Genomic DNA, 18330 nt, shown 5'->3' on the forward strand with positions numbered 1-18330 from the left:
TCAATTTGTCAGAGAGTTCTTTATGCAGCCATGCTGGTTTCTTTTGAGAGCTGTTATTTTTCCTCTTTGTTGGTATTGTGCTAGACTGGGCTTTTATTATCTCACTTTTCAAAATTTCCCAAGCTTCTTGTGTTGTTTTCCCCTTGAGGATTCTCCTCCATGGAATCCTTCCCAAGCCCTCTCTAAGTTTATTGAAATTTATTGAAATTAGCTCTCTTGGTTATATCTAATCTCTCCTTGGAGCTTGTACAAAATATATGATTCTAATCTTCACCCAATAGCGTGGGAAAGAACAAATGCTGTGCACATAGACGTGTGAGTCTATAGCTCCTAGTAAAGCACAGGGATTTAAGAAACATTATAAAGATGTTAAGGAATTACCAGAACCCAAGCAGGTGTAAACTTAGTTGACACAGTGGTTTATCGCAGTAAAAGACTACATGCCTATAACCAGAAATAAAAGAGTATTCCCAACACTCCTTGCTAGATATTATTTCAAAAGAATCCTTCCAGGTTACATATGCCTCCGGTTGATATGAGCAAGAGGAGGTTGTCTTACAAGTTAGACTTTAATAGAGATCCAGCTTACATAAAATATGAGCATGCTTGAGATAAAACTGAGTTTTGTTTGCCCTTTGTATTTTTGTGAAGCCAAAAGAAAGAAGAAAAACATAATAGTTCTCAGTTAAAGCATTGTGAACTTGTGGAGCAGAGCTGATAAATACCTGCAGATGGTGTAGACTTAATTATGAATGAAAAGGCTAAAATGAGATCAGACAATATGAAGTAATGTCATCTATGTTTTGGATGCATATGAAGCTATGAATTTATTATTTGCATGATATTTTCCAATGATTGGTGATAATGAAAGAATTAGGAATCGGTTTGGAGGGAAATTCCTGGAGTCTTGGAGATGGGCAATAGAAGAATAGAAAAAATAAGAGAGTGTGCAATAATCAGCATAAAATCTGGCTTGGGGAATGGATGAATTATTTTGTAAGACAAAGGTACAAACAAGATAACAAAATTCAGAAAAAAATATTAGACTTCAGAGACTCAAGAATGATTGAGAATGTAGATGATTATGAAAAATTAATAGACTCTATGCCTTTTAAGATGCTTTGTCCACTATTTAGGATATAGTTATCAACTTAAGTCTTGTTGGCAATATGAAGTCAATCAATGCTCTTTTGTTGGCTTAGTTAGTAGCTTTGTTGTAGAGAAAAATGAGTAATGCAAAATAACATTTCTAGGAAGCTGCACTTTGGGATTTGATACTCAGGATATTTTATTGATGCTTATTTTGCAATATTATGCAATATTATTACTACCTCTTCAGGTAGGAAAGCAATCCTGCCATAGATTAGATGCTTTGATCTCTTCCACTTTTCAACTATTAACTATAATTAATAATTATTAATTATTGCACTGATGACACTACCAAGAAAAGAAAAGAAAAATGTTTATAATTCACATGAAATATTAATTTGTAAGAAAATATGAAGGCATAGGATCAAATGGTTAGACAATATTTCTCTTTTATACAAGAACCTGTTTACCATTACTTGTATATTATGTCTTTTGTGAGAAACAAAAGCTACCATCTTATTTATTACTACATTTATTACTACACTAAGATAGCTCATTTTACCATTTTGCCCTGAAGTGATTTAACTACACAGATGTAGAACTACAATGTTGGGAAAATTACTGTGAGTTCAGACTGACAGTGTTTCAATTCACAGCATCAAGGTTCAGCTGCATATCCCTTAGTATCTTAGCCTTTAATCTTTCACTGCATCTATCAGTAGTGCCATTAGAGTGAGAGAATTTTGTTAGATTTTGAATGATTGCTACACTCCCTAATGGTCCATTTTTTTTGCAGTGAAATGTGGTATGTGAAATTCTCTTTCCCATTTAGCAGGTTTGCTGTAATAATATAATGCTGATTAAACTGTTATTTTCTTTCATTTGCTGCAAAGAGTGAAGTGATATTTACTGTTACTGCCAAGCCAAGCCTCAGCTGATTCTAACTATATTACAGTTAGGACATGCCTAAAAATCTGCTTTCAGAGACAATACCAAATAAAGAATAACAATACGGATTTACTGTAATTATAGTTAACCCGTATTTGAGTGTATTAAGCTTGATACTTCAGAATTATGTGTAATGTAAGATAATAGTTCCTTTTTCCCTTCTCCCCTTTCTTGTCAACTCTCATGAAAAACTCTTTAGGTTTTTCCAGAGTTAAGTCAGGTAATTCACACTTGAGAATAGCAATTTCAAAATGAGAATATTGTAAAATAAGTTCAAGCCCTCTGCCAGCTGTAGTTTAGCATCCTCCAGAAATTTAGTCAAACCCCTTCACCTCCTGATACATTTCCTTTAGAGCGCTTTGTGCTGGAAAAGTTGCTGACTTTTAATCTTTCATTCTGTGTAGAATGTAACATGCTTTTAAAACTGCACTCATATATTGCAACAGGCACTTATGAAAGGATACAAAAATCATTTAGAGAATTAAATAATTTGTTTATATAGTTTGTATTTGATAGCTTCACCTCCTACATTCCTTCGGTACAGACAAATTTACAAAATATTAAGTATAAATAAATAAACCTATTGATATCTAAACATCCCACCCAGAAGCATAGAAAGATATATCACCGAGTTCTTCCCAGCTCTTTCTCTGTTTACTTTTCATAATATAATGCACCTGTTACTGATATAAACATCTTTCAAGGCAGAGAAACTACCTCTAATATTATTCAGCTTTTCTATTTCAATCCAAACATGTATATCCCAATTTTATAGGTAGTCTGTCCTCCCCAACCTGATGTCTCCCAGATGCATTGCCATAATGGCTGGCTCTTTCCTAGCCAGCATATGCACTGAAATGTAAATCATTGGTGTTATTCAACACTTAATTCAAAAAAAGGTGTTTCGGAATGTAACAAATCCAAGAAAAAACACAACTACTTCCAAGAGAAATAGTATATTTTTACACTGAAGCTGTTTCTTGTTTTGTTTATTTTTATTTATTTATTAAATTTTTATGCCACCTCTCTCCCCTGTAAGGTGAATCTGGGCAGTTTTAAATTGTTATACCATCTTAACTTTTGTTGACCAGAGTATTTTAAGATTGGGAAGACTTAAAAGTTGAAATTATAAATATCAAATCCAAAGCATTACATAGCCTAATTAAAATATTTTGTACAAATGAAAACAAAACCCAGTCAAATATGCATACAATTATTATGACTAATATAGATCTAATGTCTATATCAGTGTGCCATGAAGGAATATATATGAATCAAGAAATCCCTAATACTAGAGATATTCTAAAACAGACCTACCCCAACATAATCATAGAAATGCTCCCAAATTGAAGTTCAACCTGGTTTAATGCATATATTGTTCATTTTGTTTTCTTTTTTAGGTGACTATCCTGCTCCCAGAGCTGTTCTAACTGGACATGATCATGAAGTTGTTTGCGTATCAGTATGTGCTGAGCTGGGACTTGTCATAAGTGGTGCTAAAGGTCAGTTGTTAAAGGTTAATTTTAGTTTAAAACTTCATGCCTCAAAATTATTACCATCAATAGTTTATAAACAGAAAGTCCTCATTTAGTGACTGCACTTGGAACCAGCAACTAGATGGTTAAGCTAAGTGGAAAACCACATGACTGAAACTGTTTATGATTTTACTTCAGCTTTCTGTTGATTTACAGCAGACATGTCAAACTCGCGACGTCACGTGACATCGCGCAATGTATTGTAGCTTTTTCACCATTGCCGGCAATGGGGTGGGTGCGGCTCCGGTATGATGAAACCGGCCCGCAGGCCGGCAGTTTGACACCCCTAATTTACAGCATTAGAAGGATACAACCCTAAACAGCCAGCTGAGCCCAGACAGAAAGGGAGGTTTCCAGAACTTGACTCATGAGGAAGCCAGGTAAAAAGGCAAATACTATAGCCTTTTTCCTCCACTCCCCTGCCCTTTGGAATACTCACCCTTCCTCTGGAATAATAATCATGAAAGGAATTGATATCTGAATTTACATTCATTGGAGAGTAAGGGACTATAAGAGAGTAAGCAGGCACACTAAGGGGAATATGCATTATTAGAAAGGAATGTGCTAGTGACAGCTGCTTGCTTGGTGCATTTGCAGCATGCCATAAGCCACTTAAGAGACAAACAAAAGCCTTTAGTATGAAATTGATTATCAGTTTCAGGCAGCAGCCACAAGCCAGGAGGAGGCTTCTAATCAACTAATTAAAGTCACAGCTAAGCTTGTTAACTTGCGGTTAACACTTTTTAGGGACACTTCACTGCGGAGAAAAGCAGCTCAGTTAAAGATAACTCTCTGCTCTCTGAGAAGGGAATAGAGAAATGGGTGAGGCACAGGACAACACATAATAACTGACTATAATGGCAAACACATGGTGACAGAGAGGCACTGTAAAGATTGCAAACATTAGTCTCAGTTACTTTTTCATCACATCGTAACTGAAAGGTTGCTGTGAGGCAGTTGCTAGATGAGGACTACTTTTAGCTACAAGAGCTTATATCAAGAAATGAAATAGCCCAGAGCACCAGGATGCCTCTGGTAAAAAAGCCAGCATAAACATTGTTACAAAATTCAAACCTATAGATAATTAATATTGCCAAATTTGTTGTGTAGAGCAGAATCCATTGCTTTGAAATCATTTTAAAAAACTTGAAGTTTCCTGAATACACTGCCTGCACTGAATATTACAGATTTCAATCTTTCCGAGATTGAAGTTCTCAGACCACAAGTTCTACACTTCCAGCCTATCTGCCTGAACTCTTCCTTTGTGACCACTTCATTGCTTTTGTTTTCTCCATTTCTCCATTTTCAGTAGTAAGGCTGGCTTCTTTTTTTGACTGCCATTTTTATCCTTACTGGAACTGTTTCCTATTATGCTTTAGATATTTAGATATTTAGAGAGATATTTAGAGAGACTCTTTTCATGGCCAAACAGATGTAACAGTGCTTCAAAGAAGCTCTGTTTAATTTTTTCTCACTTTTTTGACATGACACATGCAGTACTTAAAGTACATTGTCTTCTCACCTCTGTCATGGTTTATATTACCTTTATTTTTTATTTAGTGATTGATGTCATCAGGATCAACTTCAGATTTTATAAACAAGTAAAATAAACTCACAATAACATCTAAAATAGTAAATAATAACCTATACATTGTAATAAAACAAGTGTCACAAAAACAGCCTGGTTTCCAGTGTTTCCAGCATGAATTCCAGCTAAGTCTCAAAGTCTCTCTAAAAAAGCTGTCTTGACAGTCTTATGAAGACATTGAAATGAGATGTGCCAGCCCTATGAGGCAGACCAGATTTGAACACAAATGTTACGAATATTAATCAACTTGTATCATAAGGTTGTAGTAACAGACTCTTGTAAGTGTGAATGTACCTCACCACTCCCTGCCTTTATCCTAAAGAGAACTAAAGATGATCAAGTCTCAGACACTTTCTCAAATTCCATTTCTGCTTTTATCTGAGCATTCCCTTGGCTACAATTCTTCTTCCTCCTCCTCCTCAGTGTTATTTTCACATCCCATTAATCCATTTCTAGATATATTGAATTGAAGCAACACTAATCACGTATAACAGAACAGAGGGCTAAAATAAGCAAAGGAAAAGACTCTTCTTTCTAAATCCAACTAGTTCACCTTCATCTAAGTAAGTTATTTGGATAGAGTGTCTCTGCTGGCCTTTCAGCCAATTATAACTTAGCTTTCATTTCACTCAGCAGGAAGAATTAGCCATGATAATTCTAAATTGTATGGTTGTAGAAGCCAACTATTATCTCAACGGAACAGAAATCCACCACCAGTTTTATTCCAAACCTCACCTGCCCCTGTTCTGGCCTCCTGCTGCTAAAACCTCTACTAAGAATAGATATAAGCCTATAAAAATTTCCTTAGGTATAGCAGGTGCCATGGAGATCAGATGTACTCTCCTTGATAGTGGAGTTTTTCTCTATTAGTAGAGAGATATTCTATCCCACCCTAAACCTTTCTTAATTCATATTGAAATCATTAGGATTTAAATAATAAGAAAACTTTCACAGAAATTGTAGTAGTATCTCTAGCTTAGTGTGTACCCAATCCGTTGTTAATCATTGACCAAAATTATATGAATTTCCATTTCTGTAATATGTTGTCATTAATTTGTAATATACAGAAGGACCTTGTCTGGTACACACAATTACTGGAGATTTGCTGAGAGCACTAGAGGGAACAGAAAATTGTTTGTATCCACGCCTAATATCTGTGTCTAGTGAAGGCCACTGTATCATCTATTATGAACGAGGAAGATTCAGCAATTTCAGCATTAACGGAAAACTTTTGGCCCAGATGGAAATTAATGATTCAACCAGGGTAATTTTCATTTTGTATTTTAATAAAAGGCATTAACGTTAATTCAGTGTCACCTGAAAAAAAAGTACATCTGTAGAAAAAACTTTTCAGCTCCAACTAAGTTAGACTTATTCTTAAAGATTATACCAAAATTTTGCTTGATACACAATGTTTCCTTAATCATTTGATCATGCTTAAAACCTTAAATAGCTTGACCTCTGTTGTCCTTTAATTATGGAAACTCAGAGGCATCAATGTGGGGGGGGATTCGGGGGGTCAAATAATGAAACATGCCAGCAAAATGCAAGTGAATACCCTTTTATATGCGTGTCATAATGTTCACACACTGGCTTCTGTGAAGGCATCTCGGCTCTGTCATGAATACAGGCTCCTAAGGAACTAAATCTACCAGCAGCAACAGCAGCTCAAGGAGATTAAATGGATACATATCTCAAGCTGTTCATAGTGGGATATACTAATGCAAAAGCTGAATTGATTTGTGTAAACTTCAAGGCAAGCCTTCTTCACTTTTGCTTATAATAATAATAATAAAAAACATTTTATTGCTCAGCATTCTGCACTTAAGGTTGGGCTTTACTACTATAAGCAAAATGTGTTAAATAATGAAGTTCTATTATGGTTGCTTCTGCTTTTGATTTTCCTATAGGCTATTCTTCTGAGCAGTGATGGGCAGAATCTAGTTACAGGTGGTGATAATGGAGTAGTAGAAGTATGGCAGGCTTGTGACTTCAAACAACTCTACATTTATCCTGGCTGTGATGCTGGCATTAGGGCAATGGACCTATCCCATGATCAGAGGTAAGCTGAAACCTAAAAAAATAAATAGCAATAAGGAGTGATATGCATTTAATATTTTCCTTAGTTAACTACTTAGCACAAGTGGATCATTTGAGTGTTAAAACCTGAGTCAGTAACATGAGTCAGGATCATTGGTCAGTAACCAATTCAAAGCACATGTACCCACAAAAAGATCATTTCAAAAATTTAAATAACATATTCTAAATTTAAACATTCTTGTAAAAAATCTCATGAGATTTTATGAACTTGTAAAGTTTGATACTTTAAAGAAGTATGCTATTTTAGGAGACGTAATTTTGGGTGGGAGAGTATGCACCACTCAGTTAACAACTGAGTTCAGTTAAACAGCTAGACAGCTAAGATTTCTCCTGGTATGTTTAGACTGTGCTTTCACTAACTTGTACTTCAAAGAAAGCAGTAATATAATATATTGGATAATAATCAGTGGTGGGATTCAAATACCTGAATAACCGGTTCTCTTATTTGATACAGGCCTGGGCCTCTTGATGCCTAGAACGGACTTCCGGAAGTGGCATCATGCACTTCCGGTGGGCCTTCCTAGGCCTGGGAGGCCTCCTCCAGACCTCCTTTGCCTAGAACAAATTTCCGGAAATGGCATCCATGCACTTCCAGTGGGCCATTCTAGGCCTGGGAGGCCTCCTCCAGGCCTCCCAGGCCTAGACTGGACTTCTGGAAGCCAGCCGGTTCTCCAAATTCAGGTAAATTTAGTTACCGGTTCTCCCAAACTGTGCGAACCGGCTGATTCCCTCCACTGATAATAATCTTAAAACATGGACTGCAAACTTCTAATCCCTGTTCAGCCTTAGTTCTTGTGGGGGTGAGCCAGTCATTAGGATTGCAGTGTGGATAAAATGGGAAATCCATATTGAGGAAAAAGTAATTGTTTTTGTAGGTGTTTATATTCATTTTTGTTGATTTTTTTACATGTAATCCAATCGATCTGTATGTACTTTACACTTCTTTAGTACAACACTGCTGAAAAAGTAGAAGCAGCCATTTTCCAAAGAAAGCCCCAAATTTTAGTCATTTGTTATCTTACAGAATAATATGAAATAACATCATAAACTCTTATGTTTCTTAGCAGGATATTCCATTTTGCCTAGTATTTTCGAATGACTGTTGACTTTTAAACTAGCTAAGCGTAGTTTAATATGAACAACAATATATAGATATACAGTAGATATTTACAAACCAGATCTCTGTTTCTGTTTCAGGACTCTAATTACCGGCATGGCATCTGGTAGCATTGTAGCTTTTAATATAGATTTTAATCGCTGGCATTATGAGCATCAGAATAGATATTAAACCAGAGTGAAGAACTGAAAGCAAAGATTACACTGAGAGCACAAGTGCTACTGAAAGGTATCTCTGGTGGAAAAAGAAATCTGCATTGACCTCCGTTGTACATTCCATTACACCCAGCAATAGCTGTACATTGTAGTCAGCAACCATTTTATTTTGTGTGTTTTTTCACAACTGAACACCAGCTGCTGCAGAAGCGAGCTTGTATCATGTAAATTATAATGACTTAATAGATGTTTTGGTAATTATTTCATATACTTTTGTTTACTGAGAAAAGGTAGAAGAACACATCACAAGAGACTTTTGAATATTCTGAGGAACTTGTGTCTGGCTATTATATGGTTTGGGCCATGACCCTAGCATCCATTTCCCATTTTCCAGCCTCTTTTCAAGCTGATCAATTAAAATGAAAAAAAAAAAAACCAACCCTACGTTTGATACTTTGTACATCAGATGCACATCTTAACTTTAAAGGGATACTTTTGTAAAAGTAAAACCTTGTATAAAAAACAAAAACTGTTTCTTAATTTTATTGTGGAGTTACAACTTGCATGTACTTTAAGCCTGATGTCTTGAAACCACGTCCACAAGTTGAACTGAAAGCTGCCCAAGGCCTAGCTTGTATTTAAAGGTTGAAACGGGGTGCAAGCTGCAATGTAGCCATGGCTACTGAAACATGGTCTGCATATTTCAGTCTAAAGCCACCCCTTCTAAATGCAGTTTTGCTCATTACATGAAGCATTTGGATATGAAGCCATTGTTTGCCATAGTTATGCATTTAAAAAAATAATTTTCCCTTAAAAATTAATAATGTGATAGACAGACAAGAGCATGGCTATGATGCTATGTTACAGCGCTTTATGATTCCCACCAAAGCAAGATTGCTAGACTTCTAGATTCATCACATTTGGCATACTATACATTGCAGGGAGAGAGTAACTGAGATTTTCTCTTAAATTCCTTGGAAATAAAGCTTGGTTAAAAGCAAACTTAGCTTCATTGGGGTTATTCTTTTGAATATTTTTAGAAGTCATATGTTTAACATACATTTTACATTAAAGGCACTCATATTTGACAGTACTGTAATAATGACTATCAAATAATTTTCTGCACATTTTCTGAATCATGTAACATACCCAGGGGTATATACACTTCATGTTTCTTCTTTGTATATTTGGTGACTGTATTGTCATAGATGTACATATTGTGTCGGTAGGGCTATGAGGCATGTAACAGGAATGTAATTTTCTCAGACTTTACACTCACTCACAGTCATTTATTTAAAAAAATAAAATAAAACAAGATAATGGATTCTTTGTACTGGCACTTTGGCACCAGAAACATATTATTTATTGATGTGGTTCTAATTTGTTACTCACCTTGTATTAGTAAGTTTTAGCACTAAATACCTTCTTCACTGTTGTTTGTATTAATAAGATTCTGAAATCATGGGGAATCAATGTAATGATTAAGTTATTCATCATTGGTCTGTAAGCAATATCTTGAGTTTGTAGCTTAGAACTGGGAGAATACTGAACATCTGGAAGATAAGTTCATTTCATCTCAAGATCATGGTGAAATATTTTGGCTATATAAATTCCTTAAGCTATTGTAACCATGTTTTATTGCAAAAATGTAAAATATGCCAGATGTGCGTGAGTTGGAAATCAAAAAAGAAAAATAAAATATGCAAAGAATTCATGAATTGTTTCTTATTTTATCAAACCCTGAGTCAAAGGTTCTTTTAAAATAAAAAAATACATTTTATAATGATTTATAAACTTTAGAAAGATGTAATTTTCTGTTGCAGTGCCTACTCACTCATATATTAATTTCCCAATCTTTTATGTTGTATGCTACATATTCATAAGGGTATAATAGTAATGATATTCATCTGGATGACATCAGGCTAGGAAAAGCTCCTTTTGTATTTCTGCTTTAAAAAAAATCAGGGAGAAATTGCCACTGCTAATCAGGGATTCAAATGGATAATTTATGGCAACATAAATAACCTGACCTAGATACAGGTTTCCTATGAAACTAACTTATAATTCAAAGTCACACTTCTCATTTGGAAAGTATTTGGTGACAAGAAGGCAATTTATTTTCAACAATTACTGAACATCAATATTTCTATATAAACAGAAATGTTAACACAGCGCTTCCATTCTTTTTACTAGTTCACAGCAAAATCTATTAATTATGCTTTTCTTATGGTAGTCTGAGTATAGAGAGAACAATGGATATCACATATCAGAAGTTTTTGCCTTAAGATACCTTAAAATTTCTGCAATATCAAAGAAGCGTATTATATCACTACAATGTTTCAATTTGTTGGAGGAACATGAATATTATTAAACTTGTAAAACAAAACACCTACACAGTAGTTGACAGTATAAGCTTACCTTACCTCCAAAGCTAAGCAGGATCAGACTGCATTAGTATTTAGATCAGGGGTAGGCAACCGTGGCTCCTTTATGGGAGTTGAAGTCCACGAGTCATAAAGGAGCCAAGGTTGCCTACCCCTGATTTAGATAAACTAGAGATTTGGGAGGGGAAAAAACCAGAAGTCATTGGCAAAACATTTCCACCCTACTGCCAAGTAAACTACCTTTTTTCCTTTACCTTTTTCCACATTCCCTTCTGCATTTTCCTCTCCAAAGTACAGTATCTTCCTTCCAAGAGAAGCAGAGAGACCTCCACCTTGTGGCAGACTGATTTTAATTAGGCCCAGTGTATCAAAGTACCTATTATAGAAGCCTATTATACAGGATCTTAACAGTTGTAATATGCTGCCTGTGAAAAGTTACTATGGAGGCTGCTTGTTATACACTGTATCAGTCCATTGATGTTTGAAGCAAACTCTTATACTACAGAAATAATTATACTGTAAACTCACTGAGATATATTACCTTCAAGAGATGTTTCTCCTATAAGAAGACACATACGTAACTCATACATATAGCATATAACTGAATTTCTTAATAGTTTATATTGTTAATTAATTAATAGTTAATTTATAAAAACAAATAGCAAAAATATTATGGTCAATAATCTTACCTGAAATGCCAAATTCCTGCTTATGTATAGGAATGCACTACAGATTATTTGCTATATCTTTACAGACTGCCATTGACCAACCACAGGTTGGAGGCCACAATGCTAATCACTATCCATACCATTGTTAGAGTAGTGTATGATCAAATCAGTCCCTAGTAAGTTGAACGCATCTACTCAGATTATGTTGGGAAAAACAATATTTCAATAAACTTGTGTAAAGGATGGACTGTGTTCAATACATGCTAGTATTAGGTAATCACTGCCCAGAAAAATCCATGATATGAAATAGAGCAGTAATAGGCACATTATAAATTTAAAATGTTCTCTTGATGTCCACAAAATTCACAAAATTTCTTACATGGAAGACACCAGCCAAAAGGAATATGCCCAATCAGAAAATATATATTTACTGTAAGAGAAATTGCTTCCCCTATCACTTCTTCCCCACACTAATATCTCATTGTTACTTTTTTTTCTTAGCAGATGAATACACTTTCAAGCAAGTTCTTCTCTGGGAAAAGGTCCAAGCATAGTAAAAGTTGGGGAGCTCTGCATTCCCCATCCAGCAACCTTCTCCAATCAGAGAAGCTTGCTCTGCTCTTTTTTCTTACTACTGTTAAAGCCAAATAAATCCCATTTTGTTGCTTTTAGCTTCCCTTGCTGCTGTTCTTCAGTATTTAGCAATTCTATCTTTCTGCAGGTATTACTTCCTTGCTCATATTTCTCTTCAGCAATTATATCCATCTTCTATTTCCTAGGTGTATCTCTTTTAGTTAAGTAAAAGTTTCCAATGCACTCCAATGGTTTCCTAAGCACTCTGTGTGTGTGTGTGTGTGTGTGTGTGTGTGTGTGTGTGTGTGTCTTTTAACTGGAACTGTATTTGTATTTCCTGCCTCTTACTTTTCTGATATTCCCAACACACATGCCTTCTATTTGTTTTGAATGGGTTCCTAGTTAATACTTCTCTAACATAGCTGAAATAGGATCTCTTGAAATCTAGTATGCATTTATGTCTATAATTCCAAATTCCCTTTCTATAATAACTTGAGCTAAACAAAATGACATAGTGGCTTCTTCCCAAGCTTTTTATATCTTTAACCAGCTGTTCCCTATTGGATAGTATCAGAACAAGGATAGCCTATTCACTTCCTCTTCAATTTTGTAGTAAATGAAGCAAAACCACTATAGACTTTCTGGAATCTTTCAGTCTTAGTTGCTTACCCAAAAAATGGCTGGGCAATTAACATATCCTTTTATTACTCCCCCTCCACCCTCTGAAAGTTCTGTAGTCAGGTTCCTGAAAGTGTTATCTATAAATTCTGCTTGATTAGACAACTTATAACATACTCGATAATATAACTAAGAAATGAGAAACAGAAAACCAAATACATTCTCTCTTGTACTTGTGTTCAGATTCCTCAATCTCTGGACAAGTTTCCTTTACATACAATATAATGCCACTTCTCCCCTTATATATGACCTATTCCTTTTGAATAAGTTATAACCTTCAGTCTTTGCATTTCAAACCTAAATTTCATTCTACCAGGTTTCAGTAATGTACATCAAAATAGATTTGTCTTTCTAAATTAAGATATATGGTGCTTCCTTAAAAAAAAAAACCTCCCGTGCATTTCTGTAGAGGCACAGCAAATTTTGAGTCATATAACTTAATATCTTCCCTATATTTACATGATCATTATTTGTAGCCTTCACATCCTATGTATCACTCCCAGTCTAGGTTTTCAGCATTGGTATCACATTTTTGTGATCTCTCTTCTCCCTCCACCACAGCACTCAAATTGGTCAAGATTGCAAAGAGCTTTCCAAATATACTTTTCCCAGTTTTTGTAAATTATGCCTCATCTCTTGCCAGGTATTCCTCCTCATCATGAAAATCCATGTCATGTTCAAAGAATCCAAAGTGTTCCCTTTAGCACCATCGAGCATATAGTTGTTCACTTCCAATATTCTTACTCTATGAAATTCAGTAAGAAGGAATAAAGAAAATCCCACCTAGACCTTCAATGCTTCCATTCTTCTATCCAGAGCTTCATAGCTCCTTGCTAGGCCTTCAAGACTGTGTCTGGCTCCATCATTTGTTCTCAAGGAGATGATAAAAAAAGGATAGTTGTCAATAGGTTTTAAAAGAGTTGAGGATCTTTTTCTGATCAATACTGTGAGGATGAAGGAACCACTATTTTAGTACAAGTCAGTATGGAGTCTTCCACAACTGTGGAGTCCTCTTCTGGGCAGAAGTAGCAATCTTCTCTTTCAAGAGTCTGCATTCTCTCTTTTTAGTTTCCTGGGCTTGTGATTTCTGTTTTTTATCCAAGGTCCACATTGTCAACAGGGAGACTCTGAAGGCTTCTCTGAAGCTATAAGGATGAAGTTCCTTCTTGACAGGGTTGAACCTTTGTGTCACATTTCCTCCTCTTGGTTGGCTTGTAACTGGTCAACTTATAACTTCTAACTTTTAGGTTGTTTCCTAATATTGGTTTCTGTCCTGGTATATTTCCTTTGACCAATTTTAGAATTTTTCATCTTGTCTAGTAATCTGGATGATGGACAGATTCACTTCTGTGAGCATTTTATCAATGGACATTACCTCCATCACACAAGTTAGTCTGATAATAAATGATGTTGCATACACATGAAGTTCATTAATGTGAAGCAAAATGGACATTATAGTTAAACCACATTTAGAAGGCTACAGCCATAATCTGAAGTGATCTTGTGTAATTCTATTCAGCACACAAACATAAGCAAATAAAAGTATGATTTCAGATTATTCCCTCTGGATAGCCCAATTAAGTGTTGTAGCAATTTAAATCTGTCAGAATACACTGAGGAAAAAAAAACCCATTTGTAAAATAAAATAAATAAATACAAATGTTCATTGAAGCAACTCTAATTAGTGTTTGAAGCAATGAACCAAAGTCTCAAACATTCTAATCAACTCTCACCACAGTTGCACTGTTAGTTGTGTTCCCTAACAACACATGTGATATTTATGAAGTGATTTGGCTGTTAATTCTAGACAGCCAATCCATAGAATCCTCTATGGAAAGTCTGCATACTGAAAATGTACACATCATTTTTATGCATTCTATATGATAGATAGGCAAAGTAGAATGCATCTTCATAACAAGCAGACATTCCCTATTTGTATCATAAATCTAGTTACAGTCCACTGAACAATGCATAGTGTAGCTTTTTTAACTTAATGAAAGATTCAGCTCTCTTCCAAAATACATAATTACAGCAGGAATAACTCCTGTTTTAAATATCAAATACTTAGCTTTGTAATGTTTTACCATAAGTAAGTGGAGATTCTACCTCAGCTTTTTGCAACGTTTGCTTGTAAAATATTAGATGACAAATTCCAGATAGGCCTGTAATGTAGTAGATGATGTATGAAGCTATACATATGAGGACTCTGTTACAACTATTAATATGGCAACCTCTCCACCCTTTCTATAGTAAATGTTTGTAAAGGAGAAATTCTCTCTTTCCCTACCTCTCCCTCTCCCTCCCTCCCCCCTGTGTGTGTGTGTGTGTGTGTGTGTGTGTGTGTGTGTGTGTGTAAGGTTCATGGGTGAGGCTCTTGCATGAGGAGAGAAAGAAGCAATTTCATGTGCTACATATACCATCCTTACTTTGCAATCTCTTGGAAATGATCTGTAGATTCTTTTTATGAGGATAGAAATGAATTCAAAAAAATGAATTGTGAAGGTAGCAGATGGTAAAGTGTGGTATAAATTTATCTGATCCTGATTACATATTGCAAATTCAGTTGAGGTCAATTAGATGATGCAAAAATCATTTATTTTGTAGGTGGAAAAGGAAAATAAATCCAAGTTACAAGATGTAATTATTTTAATACTGGTTATTTCATTTGGATTCATGTTAATCAGTCTTCTGAATGCCATACCCTCAGGGCAGACATTTATAAAGTTGGGCCCTTCTCACTTCCTTGGAATTCCAAACAAAGCAGTGAACTATTGTAATGGAAAATGGAACTGAAGAGGAATGGCTGGGAATGTCTGCAATAGGACAGCAGCTTCCCAGGGAGGAGACAGCACGTTCCAATGAGGAGCCCAAAGCAAGAGACTGCACAGTCTGAACTGGGTGGGGACGGAGGATAAGGTTCAGGGTAGCCACACACCCTATCTCCCAGGGCATATCTAGTAGGTTAAAAAGTTGTAGCTTTAATCCAGCGAGATTCCATTAGGTATAAGCAAATAAAGAACTAGACTCGATTGGATCTTATTGTGTCATATTTGAGCTTGACAACTTTGAGCCTGACAATTATTGTCCATCTCTCCTGGAAGATGGTGGGTTCCAAATTACCCAACATTGGTACTAAATCAGGTCAAAAGTTGGCAGCTGAAACTATATGATTAAAGCCCTGCATCCTTTTAGTCTGTGATGATGCACATTAAAAAGAAACAGGGCTTCAACTGCAGGTTCATGGTCAGCAACTTGATTTTATAGATCCATCCTTCCCAGATTCCTCTGCAAATAAATTGAACCGTGCATTTTATTATATTAGAAGGATGATAAATGAAGCACTGATTATGACCAGAAACAACTATAAAAGCATTAAAATTTAACAAAGTATTTGTGCCAGAAATTTCATGACCTCTCCAAACTCATTAAACCATTCTGTTTAATATTTAAATTAAAACTGGATACACTCTTCAGGCTTTAACATTCAGAATATAGGGAACTGCACTCATTAACACTATTCACAGATTTAACTGAGCACATTCATAAAAACTATGACAGGCAAGTATTTTACTTGCTAATTGCTGGGTGGTTATGATTATAAATGGGCTTGAAGAGTAATCTTTCAAAAAAAGGGGAGAGGAAACACTATACCCATATTCCTTTAACCACTCTGCCTTGCAAATATTTAAGCTGTCTCTTTCATGAGTTTGCCGATTGCTCCAGGAACAACAGCCAAGTAAAAAGCTGCAGAGAAAATATATTTCAGAATTAGTTTCAAAGTAGAAAGCTTAAGAGAAAACACTAAATATATAAAAGAAAATGTTATAAAGTGAATCGGAAAAGATATTGCAGTATGTTCCATATACTGCTGTTTTCTGGCCCAATATAATTTTCTGAACTATTTATGGTTGGAATCCTACGTTCATTCAGCTGAAGATAAATTGAACTGAAGTTAGTAATTCTGAGTTAAATTTACTCAGGCTTATTTATCAGTAAGAGTTTTTAGAATTGGATTTTGAAATAAAAAATAAATGAACTTATGTATAGTATTAAGAAAAACTGCTAATAGCAAGTTTGCTTATGGTATTTTCAAAATTCTGCCCTTTCTTCAAGGATATCAGATTAAGTTCAGTGTTTTCCAGCTTCCCTTTTTATCCAGCACAATACAGTGTCCTAATGAGGAAGATAAGCATGAGAATATATGTGACTGTCCCAAGGTTAGCTGATGAACACAACAGCTAAACAAGCCTGACACAAACCAGGCAGTCTGTATGTCAAGTGGTAATGAAGAATGATTTGAACTCCATATATTGCTACCTGAAGAAGCAAGGGTTGGGATGGGAAATGGTGGATTGAAAGGCAAATGGCTAAAATGGTACAGCCCTGGTTGTCAAGCATTGTATTTAACAGCAGGGAAAAATTATAAAGGATTGTAAACCCATTAGTGAAGTCCACAGTGTGGTACATTCAGAAATACTATACACAGTTCTGGATCTCCAATCTCAAAATATAATACATCTGTGGTATCCCTGATCTGATCTTCTACATATGGTTTGGAATTGTAGTTTCCACATTATAGCTTCCAAAATTCCTAGCCCTTTGAAGAAGACAAGGTAAGTCTTAGAATTACAATAAGGATCACTAATTAAGTTGATTGGCAGGAGAGTTGAAGCAGTTATAAAAAAAAATCACAGCTTTTCATCATACATTTATTTATTTATTACCAAATTCATTAATTAGGGCCAAAATCACAAATGAGATAAAGGAGGATTTTGCAAATTTTAGAAGAAATATCAGACATTGTTATGAGCCATAACAATGAAACAGAATCCCAGTTTTAGAGACTGTATGCAACTGAATATTCATAGCTTAGGTACAGAATTGGGAAGTCCTGTTGTTTTAATGCTTTCCTTGTTGGCTTCCCCAAAACTAGGTTGTAAATCCAACACTGAATTTGATCTTTGATCAGGCCCTAGTAGTAATATCTTTGAAAATATATTAATATATGTTACTCGTGTAGATGTATTGATGAATTTGTTACTGAAACCTGTGCTGCTGCAGACTGTTACTGAAACCTATTACTGTGCTACTGCAGACAAATGACTCTGACCTGCTTATGTAGTCTAATATCAATAAACAAAAAACTCTGTCTCCCCATTAACAACTAACAATATCCCTAACTATTAAATAATTCCATGTTTTAATTCCATGTTCCTCTTAACCCAGGAAAAATATTCTTATAATTAACCCTTCAGTCATTAAATTCTCAGTGAAAAGCTTTCCGAAAGGGATGGGAATAATCTCATGTCAGAGGCTGTTCCAAAGGAAGGGAGCCCTAACTGAAAATACTTGTGTCACGACCCTTTTCCAATCACATCTCCCAGTGGGTGAAATTCTTAATATGCTGTCTCTGCTAGCATATACCAGGTTGCAGTTTCTACCTGAAGTTCCCAAGCTATAGAGAGCAATGCATATAATAACCCATTAGAAACAAA

The 18330-nt window shown here is 35.3% G+C and overlaps 1 protein-coding gene across 1 annotated transcript in view; it reads left to right on the forward strand.

Moving 5' to 3' along the window:
* LOC107287650 (neurobeachin) overlaps positions 1-10226 on the forward strand; it is a 90208-nt gene extending 79982 nt beyond the window's left edge. Inside the window, exons 14-17 of the mRNA XM_015816174.1 lie at positions 3438-3539; positions 6228-6424; positions 7071-7222; positions 8458-10226. Coding sequence (XP_015671660.1) covers positions 3438-3539; positions 6228-6424; positions 7071-7222; positions 8458-8548 — 542 coding nt within the window. The 3' untranslated portion in view covers positions 8549-10226. The remainder of the gene's footprint in view (positions 1-3437; positions 3540-6227; positions 6425-7070; positions 7223-8457) is intronic.
* The last annotated feature ends 8104 nt before the right edge of the window (positions 10227-18330 follow it).

The sequence above is a fragment of the Protobothrops mucrosquamatus genome, unplaced genomic scaffold, assembly GCF_001527695.2.
Source record: "Protobothrops mucrosquamatus isolate PMUCROS unplaced genomic scaffold, P.Mucros_1.0 scaffold411, whole genome shotgun sequence".
In the NCBI taxonomy this organism is placed as follows: domain Eukaryota; kingdom Metazoa; phylum Chordata; class Lepidosauria; order Squamata; family Viperidae; genus Protobothrops; species Protobothrops mucrosquamatus.